Source organism: Dermacentor variabilis, chromosome 5 (assembly GCF_050947875.1).
Source record: "Dermacentor variabilis isolate Ectoservices chromosome 5, ASM5094787v1, whole genome shotgun sequence".
NCBI lineage: Eukaryota > Metazoa > Arthropoda > Arachnida > Ixodida > Ixodidae > Dermacentor > Dermacentor variabilis.
The window spans coordinates 99288489-99305368 of NC_134572.1; the positions used below are offsets into that span (position 1 = coordinate 99288489).

Sequence of the window (16880 nt, forward strand, 5' to 3'; positions counted from 1 at the left end):
TAAATTATGAACTCAAGCAGTTTCGCACTCAGAAAATAAAGCTTGCGCCAAAAAAAATTTTGAAATTGATAAAGTTTGGGTTCAGCAGTGTGTTCAGCCCTAAATTACATACCGTATTTACACGGTTGTAAGTCGACCCCTTTTTTTAAATTTGAAAGTCTGAAGTTGGGGGGTCGACTTACAATCGAAACCAAAACATGGCCCCGCAAAAAAAAAGCGATACCAACGAGAGCTACAACGTAGTTACAATTTTATGTTTGCTCTATGGTCCTACCCGTATCTTTTCGCTATCCTGCGTGTTTGTTTGCTTTTCGGAAGGGTTTTTCAACATTTTTGAGAGTCTTACAGTGCATGCAATACTCATGGGGGGTGTCGATAGTTGATGGAAGCGCCGCTGTTCCCATTTGCGGCGGCACCCTTAGAACGGCGGCGCTTGCGGGGAGTATCGGTAGTTCATGGAAGAGCAGACACCGTTCGCGGGTTTCTCTTTCTCTGGTTAAAGGCCTTAAAGGCATTGGCATTGGTTTGACCAACTTTTTGACACGCTCCACTTGACTGCCGGCTACGTGCTACTTCTATGCTTCCCCAGTCGTCATGAGTGCTGCAGGCCCACTAATCTTTCGGCACTCGTTCACAGCAGCGTTCAAGAGGGCTGCCATCCTTTACGCCGAAGAAACAAATCACTGCGCTGCGGGCCGCAATTTCGATGTTTCTAAACGGGTGGTGCGAGAGTGGCGACTGCAGCGAAGCGAAATTTTCACCCTGTGGCGGCAAGTGAGAAATGCTAAGCTTGCGGCAGCGTCGCTGAAATGCGTGATCGGTACCTGCCAGTGAAGTGTGACGTGGTCATGAAACAAGCCCGGACCTTCGCCTTAATTTTAAGGTTCTGCTCCGCCGTGAGTACGAGTGGCTGGCGGCAGAAGACTGCGAAATTACGCCAACCGGACCTGTCAAAAGAGCCTCCCTGACGGCTGCGTGTGGTTGGGTGCATTTGGCGTGGGCTGCTGTTCTGCAAGATGTCCTGGTGCGGTCGTTTGCCAAATTTGAAATTTCGCTGGACCACGACGCGCTGTGGGACCGCAGCAACGATGACGATGGCAGCACTAGTGAAGACGAGTAGTCCAGTGACCATGTCAGCTACTAATAAATTTTCGTTATCGAATGCGCCCTCGGGGTTTTTTTTTTTTTTCCGGTCAAGCGATATGGGGGGGTCGACTTACATTCGAGTCGACTTACAATCGTGTAAATACGGTACTGAGGTGGTTGATACAAAATTATGGAATGTAATGCACTTGATAGATGTACACAACATTTCATTCAGGAAATTTACTCGGAGTCTCTTTTTGTTTTAAGTGAGAAAAAAAATACGAAGTTGCCACCCCCCCCACCCCCGCTTCACTTCATCCAGCATCTGGCTCGGTTGCGCAATGTTGCCCTGTGCTAAGTCTTCACTGCAGTGCACAGATCTGCTTGCCCACAGTTGACATAGCGCTGCTGCTGATTTATTGCGTGATGGTATAGGAGCCCTTGTCCAGGTGCCGGGCTCACAGTAAGGCTGCTAAACTTATAGGTGTTTAGTCACTTGGAAACTCTTGGGTCAGCGAGTATGAAGTGAGTCCAGTGCAAACATTGCAGAGTGATGAGAGTACAAAGTGGTCAAGTGTGTGTGTGCCTCTAACGGTAGTAGCCTTTTGAAGCTCGGTGCAAGTTTGGCTTTCCTTTCTTTCACAATGCTGTCTGAAACACAGAGGACAACTACACCTTGATATATTCTCCAAAACCTTCAATATCCCTCATATTGGACTTTTTCTTCTGACTACAAACAGACAAAGTCCTTGCAAAATTTGTAGGATGCGTAAGCTTCGCATTTAAGAGTGGAACACAATAGAATTCAAAGATCCCTGGCTGCTTTTCACGCTTCCTGGCAACTGCAGCTTATGCAACCATAATGTTTACCGGGAAACGCTGGCTGCGGACACTATGCATTAAGGCGGGCTTTCTCATAGAAACGCGGCCTTTTGCGTAGGCTGCGATGCGGCGGAAGTGAATGCCATTTGAAGGTGTTGCAAGGAGCTGGATGTGCCACTCCGTGGCCTCCAAGATTTGCGTGCGCTGGCACATGCAAATGGCGGGCACCGTGGCAGTCTACGAATGGTAGAAACGCTGGAAAAGGGGGTTTTACGAGTTTCCGCGTAACAGAATTATGTTTTCTCTTATATTCAAATTACAATCCGACACTTTCATGTCTGTAGGTTGTGTGCAAGACGTACTTTACGATGTTTCTACATATTTTACTTCGAGAAATTCAATTAGTTCAGTAACTCCTTTGCGCTAGACGGAGAGTCTGCGTGGTTGGGTGTGCGTGGCTGGGTTTGCGGAAACAACAATCGATGCTGGACGTCGACGCCGGATTTTCTGTGAGACGGGGCCCTTGCTAATGCGTTAAAATTAACTTCAAAGCACCATCCATCTACAAGGCACTGTAACAGTTTTATGGTCATCTGGAGCAAAAAGTTTTGTTATAAAATTTTTCTTTTTCACCATGTTCTGCTCTCCAACGTGAAATTAAAATGGCACTTAGGCAGTGAAAAAAGTTCAGCAGCATGTTACACTCCTGTAACACGTGAAGGCGAAAGCCTACTGCACACATGGCAACGCGTTGATCGGAGGGATCAGACTTCTTGCAAGACATAACGAGCCATCACATGAAGTAAACGTGTGGTGCTGTCGACCCCTCCTCAACAACACATGCAAGCTCCTAATGCACTACCTAAATGTTCTTTCTTTCCTTGTTCTTTCATTCTTTGTTTCTATTGTTCCTTCATTCATATTCAGCCATTGCACCTTTGCTTGCTTATGAGGGTATGAGCTATTCCTGATATTTTTTGCATCACTGGACTAGAAGATGCTTTTTTCAGGTATAAACCATTGCAACAAGCCACTTAAGGCTCTAATCTGAAAAATTTTAAGGCAAAATATCTTGGGTATATCACTCTTGAGATATGTTAATAGCCATGATTTTTTTCATGGAAATTGGTAATGGTTGAGCTCGACCTGTGGTACATTTGGCATGGAACGACCCAGCTGATAACATTCAGAAAATGAGGTGAGCTCAACCTGATAAGAAAGTATTAAAAGGAAGTAAGTAATGCTAGTGACAAATTTTCTCTGCTGGCTAAGTTAATTTTTTACCACTCAGCAGGTTTTAAAAATTAACATACTGGTACTCAAGTTTGCAATCTGCTGTTTGCACTTAGTGTCTTGGTATTAAATTGCAACACAGATATAACTTGTGAACATTAAGAAGCTACAGTGTTTGTTAAATGCTATTGCACAGAAATACCGTTTCAGTAACTATACTTGTCACCTTGATGTTGAACTTCTGCCATGAGCAACACAAAAACATTCACACGTGATTCACATAAAGGTGCAGCTAAGGTAGGTTTCACACTGTTACTAATTGCAGGGAACATGGTCACCATTGCAAGCAGAAGAAGCAAAAACTTACCGTAAATGATCAGTGTGTGTGACTGCGATGCTAATGAAAGTGTCTCGGTAGCTGAAGTTAGTGATGTGCTGATAAGGCATTTGTAGGTGCCAGCGTCGCTTCGAGTCAGGTTGGTAATCCGCAGATTACCTCGACCGAAATAAGTGCTGCGGCCTTCAGGCAAAAGTGCTCCCCCTGAAAGAGGCAGGACAACTTAACGAATGGCAGGAGGTAACAATGCAAAAAAAATTAAGCTTTTTTCCCCCAGCGTCAATCCAACCACTTAAAAACAGAAAGTTTAATTTAACCATAATCCCGAATATGTACCTTTCACTAAACCATCTCCTACTCCTGTTTCCCCCCTTAAGGCCCCAGCAAGACCCTACATGTTTGCCCTTTCTCGTACACTTCAGCAACTTGCCACTTTTCACAGACATCAGTTGCACGACAGCGCACATGATTACAACACCAAAGTTGAACGTTACCACAGGTAGCCGTTTCCATGCCACTGATGCAGACACAGCATGAAGCAAGAAACAACTCAACAGTGCAAATTGAAGGAGGCAAGCAACAGGGCGAGCAACAACATTTTTCATTTATGTGTTTGCAGAATTTCATTCTTTGCTGTGAACCAAGTGGCCCTACTTCAAATGCCAGCTAAGCTATCTGACATGTAGCCAGCGACACAGGAAGAAAACTTAAGGTAAAGTGAAAATGGATACAATTTCTCACAAGAGTGCAACAGACATGAATGCAGGAAGAGTAGATCAAAGGCTCTGCATTTGTAAATAAGAGCACTAATAAGTGAAAAGCCTTACCTTGCCGGATCCATGTGACGAAAGTCTGCTGTGTTGACCTAGCAAAGCATTCAAGCTCGACTGTGTCTCCCGTTACAAGTGTCAGCTCCTGAGAAGATGGGTTTAGGAACTCTGGTGGCTGATCAGGGGCTCCTGCTTGTAAAGGAAGAGAGAGACAGGAAGAGATAAAAATGTAAAACAAAAAATGCTGATAAGAATGTGCTGGGCATTTGTGGCAGGCTAAAAAAAACAAAGGCATTCCAATCCTGAAGGCAGACTAAGCTTAACCAGATACTATGCCAGATATCCTGAGACACTGCAAAAAAAGTATAAACGCAAATACTGCAAGCAGCAATCTAAACACAGCTCATATTTTTTTGGCCATCACATGTTGAAAGAAAGAAAAAACACATCTGTTGACTTCTGCGTAATTATGAGTAACAGCAAGGGCACAGCTGTTCCGCTTGTGAAGATGCATGATTTTAATGCATTCTGCTTGACAGGCTGTCTGTGAATGCTCTCATTTTAGCTGCAAGCTTGGAAAGATGTTTCATATCTTATCTGTGCAGCTGGTGTTGTTTTTAGCAAGAACAACTTTTTAACTGCTGCTGCTACTTCCTGTATTTCATGCTGAATGCAAAAAGGATGAGAAGGCAATTTCACCTAGAGTTTGAAGCAGTGACTGATAACAGCACAACACTGGGGAATCACCATCTCTGACCCTTCCTTTTCCTGTGATTTGCTCCAAAAATTGAGGGCTGATGTTGAGGTGGTGCACTGTGTCACTGTTTCTCGTTAGGCTTTCGTTCCCCAACCTTTCCTTTATGACAAACAAAAATTTGCTTGGCTACCTTTCTTCCCCCCCTTTTTTTATGCAAGAGGGTGCTAAGTAGCATCAATTTTTAGATCTGAAGATGTAATACCATAACTTTCGTAATACGATGTACAAAGACTTGGAGCTTGTGGTACAAGTCACCACAGCTGTGCGACCCAATTCCCATTCATACACCTGCAAGTTTCGCATGCAAAAAGTGCACGTGCCATGAACATTCACTGCTTTTTCTCTCCCTCTCTTTTTGATTTGCTTGCGAAATAGGTCACATAACAATTGTGTGCCTGAACAACACAATCACCATAAACTTCGCAGAGTGTTTCTCACACAGTACTGCTGGGAAAAATAGATAGACCACATACCATGATGAGCTGACTGTAACACTGTCAATGAAGCCTCTGCACTGTACTGAGTCTTTGCAGCATTTCTGGCAATGCAGCGATAGTTCCCAGCATCAGCAGCGGTAACGTTAACAATCTGCAGGGCCCCCGAAGAAAGTTGGGTGAATCTGAAACGATAAAGTTCCGTGTGGATTACGTGCCAGATATGGTCTGAAAGTTAAAGGCATGCTTTTACATTTCCTAAAACGCTGCTGCAATGTTGGGGAAAAGCACCACTGCGGCCTGAGGAGTCTGACTGAGCCTGATGGCGAAAAGAAAATCACACCCGCATAAGCACCAACATCAGTCGGTACCTCACAATCAAGTTAAGTAGACAGAAATCTTTACTGTTAGATGTAAACACTTTTATTACAAGATATAAAAACATGAGTACTATAACTGAATATAAAATGACAACAGGTTTTAGTTTCTTCTTTCTTTCTTCTTTCAATCCTGTTGAATACACAACGCAGGCACAGCAAAAGCTCACTTTGCAACAGACCATATAAAAATCCATGTAAAGCTCCTTTTCTTCAAGTTCAAGCATAAATGATTTGCTTGTTACACACAAAAGATTCACTTGGGTTATCAGGCTTTGGATAACTTTCAATTGCTTGAGGCTTTCCCATATGCACCTAGATCTAGGAATATTAGCACATTCTGCCTCCAATGAAATATAGCTGCCGCCACATATGGTAGCCCTCAGCAAGACAAATTTAATTACGCCACCGCTGCTGTAACAGCTGTCAGCAGTGGTAACGCCTAGCAGATTAAATTGCCAATTATGGTTGGGATAATTCCCTCCTTAAAAAAAAGCGAAAAAATAACCAACACTGCTTTGAAAACTGAAGGGCACAGATAAAGTAGGAATTTTTGAAGGACATTAGAAAGAAACACCACAGTAACCTACATTTTGTGACAGTGTCACTGTTATTTGGAATTCGGGGCTATTGGAGTCGCTGCCTAGCAGACAGTGGCTGAACTGCAATATTCTGGATGACGTGTCGCATTGTCTGCTAGCCACTACTTGTTTACTCATGAGAGTATGGTGTGCCTATCCTTCAATGTTTGTTTGTTCCGTGGTTGTGTCACAGCCATAAATGGTGGTATGCATTGTTTTTACGATGTAGAGACTCATTAAGCTTTGCACTGCAATCAAATTATTGACTACATGTGGCGATCGAATGCACACGTCGTGCCTCCATTCGTCAGTTTAAATTTGATTGTCGCATTACGATTTAGGTACTTCACAAAAAACACTTGGAGTTGTTTTAAATGAAAGGAGTGGTCGCCGCGATATCTGAATGCAGCCCTTTAGCAATTCCTTGAAGCATTGTGTTGATCATTCTGCAACTTTTGCAATACCACGAAATATGGACAAGGTGGCGTGAGATCACTCAGCAGTGGGAAAGAAAATCTTAAAGGGCCCCTCGCCAGGCTACGTAGCAAATTCTGCTTGATGCGCTGAAAGTTCTTACGTGCCCTCTAAGGAGTTGTGGGAGGTGGCATGAAAAGGCAGCCTAGGAGGTGGCACGAAAAGGCAGCCGCCGTGGCCACTATTTATTTGGGCTAGCTAGCCAGCCATGGTGTTGCGAGATCTCGGGAGTGGCCGATACCACGGCAGCTCAGGTTGAGCACGCTAGCGTGTTGTTTTCTCGTGCTACATGCCCGTGAGCAGTCTTCTTCACCGGCTCTGGAGGCGATAGTCACGCCGCTACAGGGCCCCCCTTCTAGTGTGAAGCATGACTGATATCTTTGCAAAAAGTGCGTGCCAAAAGTTCAGGATGTGGAGGAGCACAATGCTGAAGACTATGTCGTTGAATGGCATGCAACGATGGCAGTGGCATTGGCAGTGGCATTGGCAGTGGAATTGGTAGTGTCATTGGTAGTGGCAGTGGCAGTTGCTGGTAGTGTCAGGTAGTGCCGGCAGCTAATATAATGCACTCTTTAGCATGGTGTTGCAGTTTGCAACATCATAGCAGCCATTATTTTTACAAATAAAGAAACAAATGTAATAAGGTTCCCTCTTATAATAATAAGTGAAAATTATTTGCACCATTTTCATGTGTGTAATAATTCCTCCTTGTGCTAGAATCCTAAGTTCTTACTGCTTAAACAGTCCCCCTGCCCCTTCTCCTCCTCAAAATAAAAATTTACTGTGAAGCCACTGCCGATCCTGCCATTGGGCAGTCAATCATAGTGTACCTTGTTTACCTAAAATTAGTAAATATCTTGTATTTGACAAAGAATTAAAAAAATAAGTCACAGGTAGTAATCTATGTGTACAAGTGATGAAGTAGAGTCGCAAGAAGTAGGTACTTTAACTTCGTTGCACAGGAATACAAGCATTTTTTTATAACCAGTGCGAGAATAGCAGAAAGTTGAGTTGTGCAATGGAAACACCAGCAGAATGGGCAGAATGCAAGCTGAACACGAACCAAAAGTACCACAAATGTACAGGAACAGAAACAGTGCTCTGTGCTCCGTTCACATATAGTAGGAATTTTCTGTGTGTTTCGTGCAATAATGCAGCATTGGAGGTCAATATATTTTCTCTTCACTGCAGTCAGTGCAGTTCACAATCGAACAATCCACCCAAATCACCCAAAGCAAAGCAGTGCCATGTGCCAATAGTGCCAATACTAATCGCATGCTAGGTTATTAACACTTATTAGGAGTAAACTGGAGTACGCCTCATTCATCTGGGACCCCCACCTCGAAACCCTTATTCAATCACTCGAACTAATCGAAAACAATGCCGCACGTTTCATTCATAGCAATTACAGCCGCACATCAAGCGTAACTGCCATGAAAAACTCTTTGCTGCTTGCTCCTCTCTTAGCCCGGCGTAAGTGCTTTCGCCTTGTTTTATTTCATAAACTATATTTTCACAATTCCTACCTGCGCGATAATCTTATATCATCACCTACCTACATTTCCTCTCGCATTGATTATAGCCATAAGGTTGAAATCATTCAAAGCCGCACCAGAACCTGTAATGAATCGTTTATTCCTAGGATTTCTCAGGAATGGAACCACCTTCCCGGCGGAGTTGCCGCAATCAAGGACAACCTAAAGTTTCGTACGGCCTTATCAGACATCGTCACTCCCAGATACAATTAACTCATCAATTTTGCTGTAATAACGAACCATTTCTTGCTGGTGGGTTATCTATTTGTGTATGTTTTTTTTTACCCACTCTCCTCAGTAATACTTCGGTCTTGAAGGTACAATAAAATAAAAATTTGAAAAAAAAATGTACATTTCAAAAGGTGCTCCTGACCACCCATCCATACTAACGCAGCGACGGTGCTACCACCTGTAGCCAGATGTCGCAGCGAATAGTAAGGTAGAGAAACAGTGAACATTGATGGCGACAAAGAAACACTACTGTAATAAATAAACAAACGGTTGCAAGAATGGATAACAAGATGTATAACCACCATTCTTCAAACAGTTCTTCTGGACTGACAACACTTACCGTTCATCGTCAGGTGGCACATCCTCCAAGTTGCGCTGCCAATTGTAGAGCGCAGCTGGCACAGCCATGGTGTGGCACGCGAACCTTGCGATACTCCCAGCAGAAACACTCAGTGGTTGTGGCTCCTCGGTGAAGCCTTTGGGCATTCCTGAGAGGAGATCGGACACAGGTTGGCCGCTGCCACCCTCAGGTGATGGAGTTCTTGAATGTTATCCCCCTCATGGAAGCCCAATGGCTTTCAGAAAATGCTAGAGAACTCCATTTTCATTCCCTATTCATTCTTCAGAGCAAAAATGTTTAAAGGACAACATCTATGGGAATACACCACTGCCAATACTGGGAACCTTGCTTAATTTGGTGCTAGCAATCACAGTACAAGAAGTAACAGTAAATGCTGCCATGCTAGAGAGTGGTGGTGGTGTGCTCACCACTTATTTTTTATCAGTACCAATACAGATAGAAGTACTCGGCACATCTCAGGAGTGCTAGATCAAAAATAACCATGACTAGCTCTAGGTCATCAAGTTGAACTGGGTAAAAGATTGCTGCTTCACATGTAGTTATTGAAGAAATAACACCAAATGTTGCTATGCTACTGGGCAGTAGTGTACTCATCACTTATCTTCCTGAATCAGTACTATACAGACTCAGCACATCTCATGTTAAATAAAATAGTCCAAAGCTGACTAGTTCTAGGAAAAATTAAACTGGATATCGCATCGCTGTTAATGCGAGAGCTCACTGAATACCCTAATACCACAAATTTAACTATCTAAATCGTTGGAGAACTTGAGCATGGTTCTGTGCTTTATCTTCAAGATGACTCTCATCAGTTAGCGTCTTTTGCCAGTAACACTGCGGCTTAAGAATTTCTTCCAACCTGAGAGCTTTGTACACCACGTGACATTAAGAAAAACTGACTCACGTGCTAGTTCCACTTGAACTGGGCGACTGAACATGGTGCCAGCCTTTGTGTGCACCATGCAAGTGTATGTGCCATCGTCCCTGCGGCCATTCTTCTTCTTCTGGTAGGCAAACTGGTCGATGAAAAGGGAGCCATTCGACAGCACCATGTGCTCTGTGGTGCTCCAGTCCAACGGCCTTCCCTGCAAAGAAAAAAAAATTTAAATAATAATAATAAAAAGAACTGGGTGCCCGTCCACTCTGCGAAGAAGGATGACCAGTGAAGCTGTGTTTGTGGGCCCTTCAATGGTGAAATGCACCTCCGCCATGGCTCGGCCCAACATTGCACTATCTTTGGGATCGGCCCACGTATGGGGAGTGCTTGATGACTGCATCAGCTCCACCGCGGCTTGGCCCGGCATTGCACTAGCTCTGGGATCGGCCCATGTATGGGGAGTGCTTAACGCCTGCATCACCTCTGCAAGAGTTGGCCCGGCATTGCACTATCTTCGAGATTTTTTTTCTACTCATGGACACGATAGTGGAGAAAGTAGTCCTTAACAGCTTCGCTGCAAAAACACAATGTGAGAATTTTCCCACATTGTTATTGCCACATTTTTAATACTAGTCTATGGACTACACATGTTCAAATATAGGCTTTTCATGAGGCACAAATGGCATAGGTGACGACTATACCTCTCCCAACTTGCTTATGCTAGTGACTGGAAGTACACCTGGGTAGTGGCTGCTGCTCCCATTCTGTGTAATCTGGTTCAGGTATACTGTTCCGAGGAAGGGAGGCACATGGCTGATAAAATGGCTACTGACTTCCATGACACATCAGCACATTTAAAACATGTTTTTTGCCGCAATTGAACAATCACAAAAGAAAGACACATAAAGACAACACGGGCGGCTCTTTTGTGAGTGCTCAATTGCGGCAAAAAACATGTCCTTTAGCAAGCACCAACTAGGCCAACAAACAGTTCTGTTGCAATATATCAGCACATTTGCTTGTGACACATCAGTGGCCATCACAATCGTACTGTTTTGTGTTCCACTAGTTTCGGTTTTGGTAAGCTATGTACTAGGTTTAGGCACATTGTTTAGCTAAATCTATTCCTTGCAGACTATACTCTGCATGTGGATGCTAGTCTAAAAATTACAGTAATTAAAGCAATGCACTCATAATCATGCTGCTGATTTGTAAACACTCCATGAAGACAATGTCGCTAAAGAGAGGGTAATGAAAGTGGCAGTCAGAAGGTGGCAAAAGCTGAAGCTCAGGAAGAGCTTAACAGCACAGGAAGGTAGATTCTTGGAATATTATAAAATAAAAATTGTTTTGCTTAAATGGAAACCAAAGAAGCCTCTTCGTTCTTCAATACTTCATTTACATGTACGTCACCAAGCATATCACTTCTGGCGTGCACAGAAGATGCCAAGTTGAAGCAATAAAAAGTAAATGCATGTTATATTAACAGCATAGCAGTATGACTTACATCCAAAGTGTGTTTTTCTATCACTGAGGAAGTTATTGCTACATGGTGGAAACAAGGATGCTGACCTGAATGTAAAATTCACAAAAACGGTTAAACAAATGACCCAGTTTCTTCTTTCAATCTGGACTCAGTCCGGGTGAAGAATGCTGTTTGACAAAGCAGGGTTGTATAAAAAGTTTCACTAAGCATCTCACTCACTTGCCCTTTCACTAGGTGATACTTGTCAATTGAGTGTCCCCAAAGAACTGCCTGCGCACAACATTCAACTCTCTTCTAAAGAGGGAAAGGGAACTGTCCTTATGAGTTTTAATATGCCAGATGTGTTATAGAAGCCTTCCTGCAGGATTAATGATGCCTCTTGTAGCATAAGCAGGGTGTCTACCGAGTTGACATTTCCAAATTCCCTGAGTTTTCCAGGTTTTCCCTTAGTGCCGTTGCACACTTCCCTGAGTGACGCAGAACTATGTTTTATGTCAAGACGGGCTGAAACCATATCGCCTGATGCTGTCACTCTCTATTAAGCACATGAAAAAAATAAAAAAGCGACTTAATCCAATTTGAATACTAAGGAGTAGTGTTTATGTTATTCAAAAAGAGAATAGAAGGCAGGGGTTAGTAAAATGCACAGCAAATAAAGTGTCTTTGGAAAAAATTGCAAATGAAGTCGGACTTTCACAAATACGACTAAAAAGGAGATGCACATAGAAGCAAATATATTCGAATATGAGCTATTTCTATCAACTGATAGTAAGCTCATGCAGTGGTATGAGGCCCGAACTCTGTCACAATTGAGATTGTCTCTCAACCGCTCGTAACTCAATTTCAACTGTCCTGACATACTCTCAGCCCGCACACGACGTCCGAGTGTTGTGTTTCACTGCTTTGAAGAGTTTATTTTGGTTTGGATGAGGGACACATGCATCTCGGCATCAGCCAAAATTTTGTTTTTTGAGCTCAAACTTCTTCAACACAGCAGCAGCAAGCTTCCTTTCCCGTTTATTCCTCAATGCATACATCATTTCTGTTCTTGTCCTCCTTCTGCCACTCGTTCAACCCAAGGACCATTTGAAGCATCTTGGCCAGTTGCACAGTCCACGACCGATTTTTAGGACTCCCTAGGGGTCGGGAAAACATTCGAAAAATCGGCCAGTTGGAAAAAAGTAAATGCGTGTCATTTACTGCCCTTAGGGGCTCAAACCGCGACAGGCACGTTCGAAAACGGTCTGAAGGCCTGTCGGTACACATACTAGGCATATCGGCGCTCGTACTGTGACAGGAAATACAGGGTGCACGCGTGTATAATTAAGGAATGCATACTGTGTTCCGTGCCAATAGCCCCTTCCCACGCTTGTTATGCTTCACTGCAATACTGCGTATGCTTCACCATGTAACATTTCTGTACAGAGGCGAAGCTGACTTTCGGGAACCGGCATTATGCAACGCACCGTGTTTTCTAAGTTCCTAAGCCAATCACGAGGACCACAAATTCGGAGTCCGTGCCATTGCTGACAGCAGCTAATTCATTCAATAAAAAACTCGGCATCCAACGGCAAGAAGCTTCATAGCGAACGTCGAAGCAGCTAGACCTAGCGTTGCCGCAGTGGTGGCAACGGCCGCCAGCGGATCTACGTGCGAGAGTGCCGGTTCGAGGTGGCGAAGTAATCGAAACGGCAGCGGTGGTACCTTTGATTATTGCCGTTTCGGACCCGCGGTCACGGCAAAACGTCCGGAAAATCGGACGGCGAAGAGTTCTTGCGTCCGAAATTTCACACGTTCTGATACGTTGACTCTATGGGTTACGTGGCGGTGCCGCGAAGCCGTCCGAATTATCGGGAATCCGGAAAGTCGGTCGTTGACTGCACACTGGCAACTCCTCCAGCCGACGACAGCGCGTCAAAGACGATTCCTTGCGATTGCTGTCTGTTGCTCGAGCCAGCATTACCGCGACTTTCGACCCTTTCAATAAAATTGGCGCTAATTTTACCTGATAGAGGCCCAAATTCCCCGAGTTTTCCCTGACTTTTTCCAGACTACTCAAAATCCCAGAGAATTCCCGGTTTTCCCGGTTGGTAGACACCCTGATAAGAGACAGCCTTCACTTCTTGTGCATCCACTTCAAAAATTGTGGCAACACTTGCACATGCTAGCTGCGCTTTGCCTGCGAAGGTAGACAAAACTTATACCTGAACTCAAAGTGCCCTGTCGTACCATATAACAGAACCAAAGACACACACTGCGCTGCACCACGAGAACTGTAAAGGATATGCGAAATACAATAAGTAGGCTTTTCCATGCCATTATATAGGTTGCCTTGTACAAGACGAGCAACTTCCCACTCAGGGCACCATTGAGCAGAAGGTATCCTTGCAAGGAGCAAGTATGCAGCAAAGAAGAGATGGTGGTAACGATAGCGACACCAGCTTGTGCGCTCCAGTTTTATTTCCACTTCTAGGGCAACGTCCGCCATCTTGTCTGGGTGAAATGAGATATGTGACAAAGGGCACTAGCAGAATCTCACATAACACATATAGTGCCACAAGTGCACGAGAATGCACATGGCGGCCTTGAAGTCCTGCACAGTTGTATACCAGTGCACACAGATCAAAGAATGATCTTGCATTTCCTGTGTTTGCGTGTAGTACAAGCATGCATCTGTGTGTGCACACAGCTGAAAAACGTAATCATCATCACTTTGACTGCCGCCGAAGGCTTTTGTCAGTTACCTTCTTTTACTCTTATGCTATGCCAGCCAGCTTCGTTCCATGCCTAGTAATCTTATTTCCTCACTTCACCAAATCATCTGCTGTCCCTTGATTGCAAGGATTCCCTTGACACCCACTTTGTTGGTGTAATAAACCACTGGATTTCCCTCTTGCGTGATGTCTGACCTGTCAAACTACACTCCTTAATCTGAACTACAACAGCCTCTATAGCACTTAATCACTAATAAATGGCTCAATTATCTGCCTAGCTTTCTAACATTGCACCTTCACTTTTGCTTTCTTTATGTGTAACCTGATCTTTCTTTCATGTTTATTTCCTTATTAAAGGGACACTAAAGGTTACTATTAAGTGAACGTGGACTGTTGAAATACCATCCCAGAAACCTTGAAACGCTTGTTTCGTGCCAAGGAGAGACTTATTTTAAGAGAAAATGCGTTCTGAAGCGTCCGCGTACCTCTAGCGCAGTTCAAATCGCCCGCCCTCCGATCGAGGAGTACTGACATCATGGTCTCATAGTGATGTTGCGCCATCGGTGAGTAGAACGGCGTCCGCAGACGGCGCTACGGCTTTGCTGCGCAAAACGCAAACGCGCGGCCAGAAACAGAGCCAAGACAGAGCCGACAGCCGAGCGAAAGCGGGAGTATGGTGGCTAGCGGAAGGAGAAACGCGCAACCATAAGCTGGTACTTTATTCTATGACGCAAACTTCGACGCTCGTCGCAATGGACCCTGACAACGATAGATTGGCTCGCGATGCTGGGCTCAACTTCAGCGATTTGAGCACTGACGAGCGCGACCTGCTGCTGAGGGCTCGCGCTGCCGGCGTCGTTGCGTACTACGACGGCGGCGGCCTCGACACCGGCTCTCCGGAGCGGGAAAGCAACGAGGGCTTCCCACGACATCACAAGGACGTGGGATTCTCACTGCTTGTTCGAAATGAAAGTTTCGCGAGTCAGCAGAACCCGCACAGCACGACGCGATAACGAAACTACTGAAACTCCAAAGCGTGCGCGGCGCAGAGTCGAGCGAAAACGAAACCTTTCGACCACCCATACTACAGAAGGGTATCGTCAAAATAAAATTTTTTCTTAGAATCGAATAGACGTAGACAAGTAGCATTTTCTTCCGTCTTATAATCGAATGAAATGATATTTTCAATACGAGTAGTTGAGTATTAGTAACACAAATTATGAGGAGTGCTTTCGTCATTGGGCTAGTACCGGAATGTCGCTGGGGGGTCTCAAATCGTGTCATGCATTTACCTAAATTTCTCGGTTACGAAAGCTCTGTTCGCGATTATATTGACGCCTTAGACGTTCTAGAACATTGCTCTACCACTTTAACTTGACTTTATGGTAACCTTTAGTGTCCCTTTAATTCAAGCTCTCCAAACTTGAAGCGCATTGCCTAAACCTAAGGTGCTTTGGAATTTTTTCTGAACATGCAACCATCGCCGTAGAGTGAACTCACATTGTGATTCCAGGTGATGTTGTACGGAGCCAGCTCCGGCAGCACCGACACAGAGCAGTCCAGCAGGAGGGGCTCACCCTTCACCGCTACCAGTTTTGCACCAGACAGGCGAGTGAAGTTGATGCCCCTCTGGATGCACTGGCCCTCTGCAGGAAAAGCAGAAAGAAAGATGCAGTGGGTACAGTGGCAAAGTAAGGAAACAAAAAAGAAAGAGCACTAGATCGGCACAGACACGAAAATATATTTCCCACTCTAGGTTACAGTGTGAGAAATTGCACACTACCATGAAAAATTTTCTTTCTATACCATTTTCTTGAAGCATAATTTTGGGGCCATATTCATTGTGCCAAGTGGCTGATCTCGGCATTGTGCAAGCCAAGCATATAGGATATGCAGAAAGAATATAAAAAGGATGGTTACGCTGTAACACAGCCCCAAGCTTTTGAAGTTGCCAAACCTGGTACAGATGTGGCATAAGTCATCATCATCATCATCAGCCTGGTTACGCCCACTGCAGGGCAAAGGCCTCTCCCATACTTCTCCAACAACCCCGGTCATGTACTAATTGTGGCCATGTTGTCCCTGCAAACTTCTTAATCTCATCCGCCCACCTAACTTTCTGCCGCCCTCTGCTACGCTTTCCTTCCCTTGGAATCCATTCCGTAACTCTTAATGACCACCGGTTATCTTCCCGCCTCATTACGTGTCCTGCCCATGCCCATTTCTTTTCTTGATTTCAACTAAGATATCATTAATTCGCGTTTGTTCACTCACCCAATCTGCTTTTTTCTTATCCCTTAACGTTACACCTATCATTCTTCTTTCCATAGCTCGTTGCGTCGTCCTCAATTTAAGTAGAACCCTTTTCGTAAGCATCCAGGTTTCTGCCCCGTACGTGAGTACTGGTAAGACACAGCTGTTATAAACTTTCCTCTTGAGGGATAATGGCAACCTGCTGTTAATGATGGTATAAGTGTGGTGTCACAAAAGCAAATGCAGATATTGTGCATGAGGCATACACGAATAATTGTGATGACGTAAATGAGAAGCGAAAAGGTGCACAATCTTTTAGAGGGCACAGTCAGCGCGAAATATGTAAGGGATAACATCTCCATTATTCAAGCCAAAATCAATGCCAGACATGCTTCCAATGGAGATATACCGTGGGCAGGCAGTTTTTTTCTTCCTTCTTTTTCATAACTGAAGCCACCCACAGTTTTAAGAAAGTGAAGAGAGATCAAAAGCACGTCCAGGAATTATATGTGCTATTAATTCTTTATCCATAGCATTTCTACCGACAAAATG

The 16880-nt window shown here is 44.3% G+C and overlaps 1 protein-coding gene across 4 annotated transcripts in view; it reads right to left on the bottom strand.

Annotated features, from left to right (window-relative positions):
- The window catches only part of LOC142582974 (protogenin-like), a 295298-nt gene that overhangs the window by 56328 nt on the left and 222090 nt on the right, over positions 1 to 16880 (bottom strand). For 3 of the 4 annotated variants that reach the window (XM_075693168.1, XM_075693165.1, XM_075693169.1), the window contains exons 2-7: positions 15576 to 15721; positions 9903 to 10083; positions 8978 to 9125; positions 5479 to 5624; positions 4306 to 4440; positions 3509 to 3682 (exon numbers count right to left, since the gene is read on the bottom strand). In XM_075693168.1, coding sequence (XP_075549283.1) covers positions 3509 to 3682; positions 4306 to 4440; positions 5479 to 5624; positions 8978 to 9125; positions 9903 to 10083; positions 15576 to 15721 — 930 coding nt within the window. The remainder of the gene's footprint in view (positions 1 to 3508; positions 3683 to 4305; positions 4441 to 5478; positions 5625 to 8977; positions 9126 to 9902; positions 10084 to 15575; positions 15722 to 16880) is intronic. The other variant, XM_075693167.1, reaches the window with a different exon arrangement.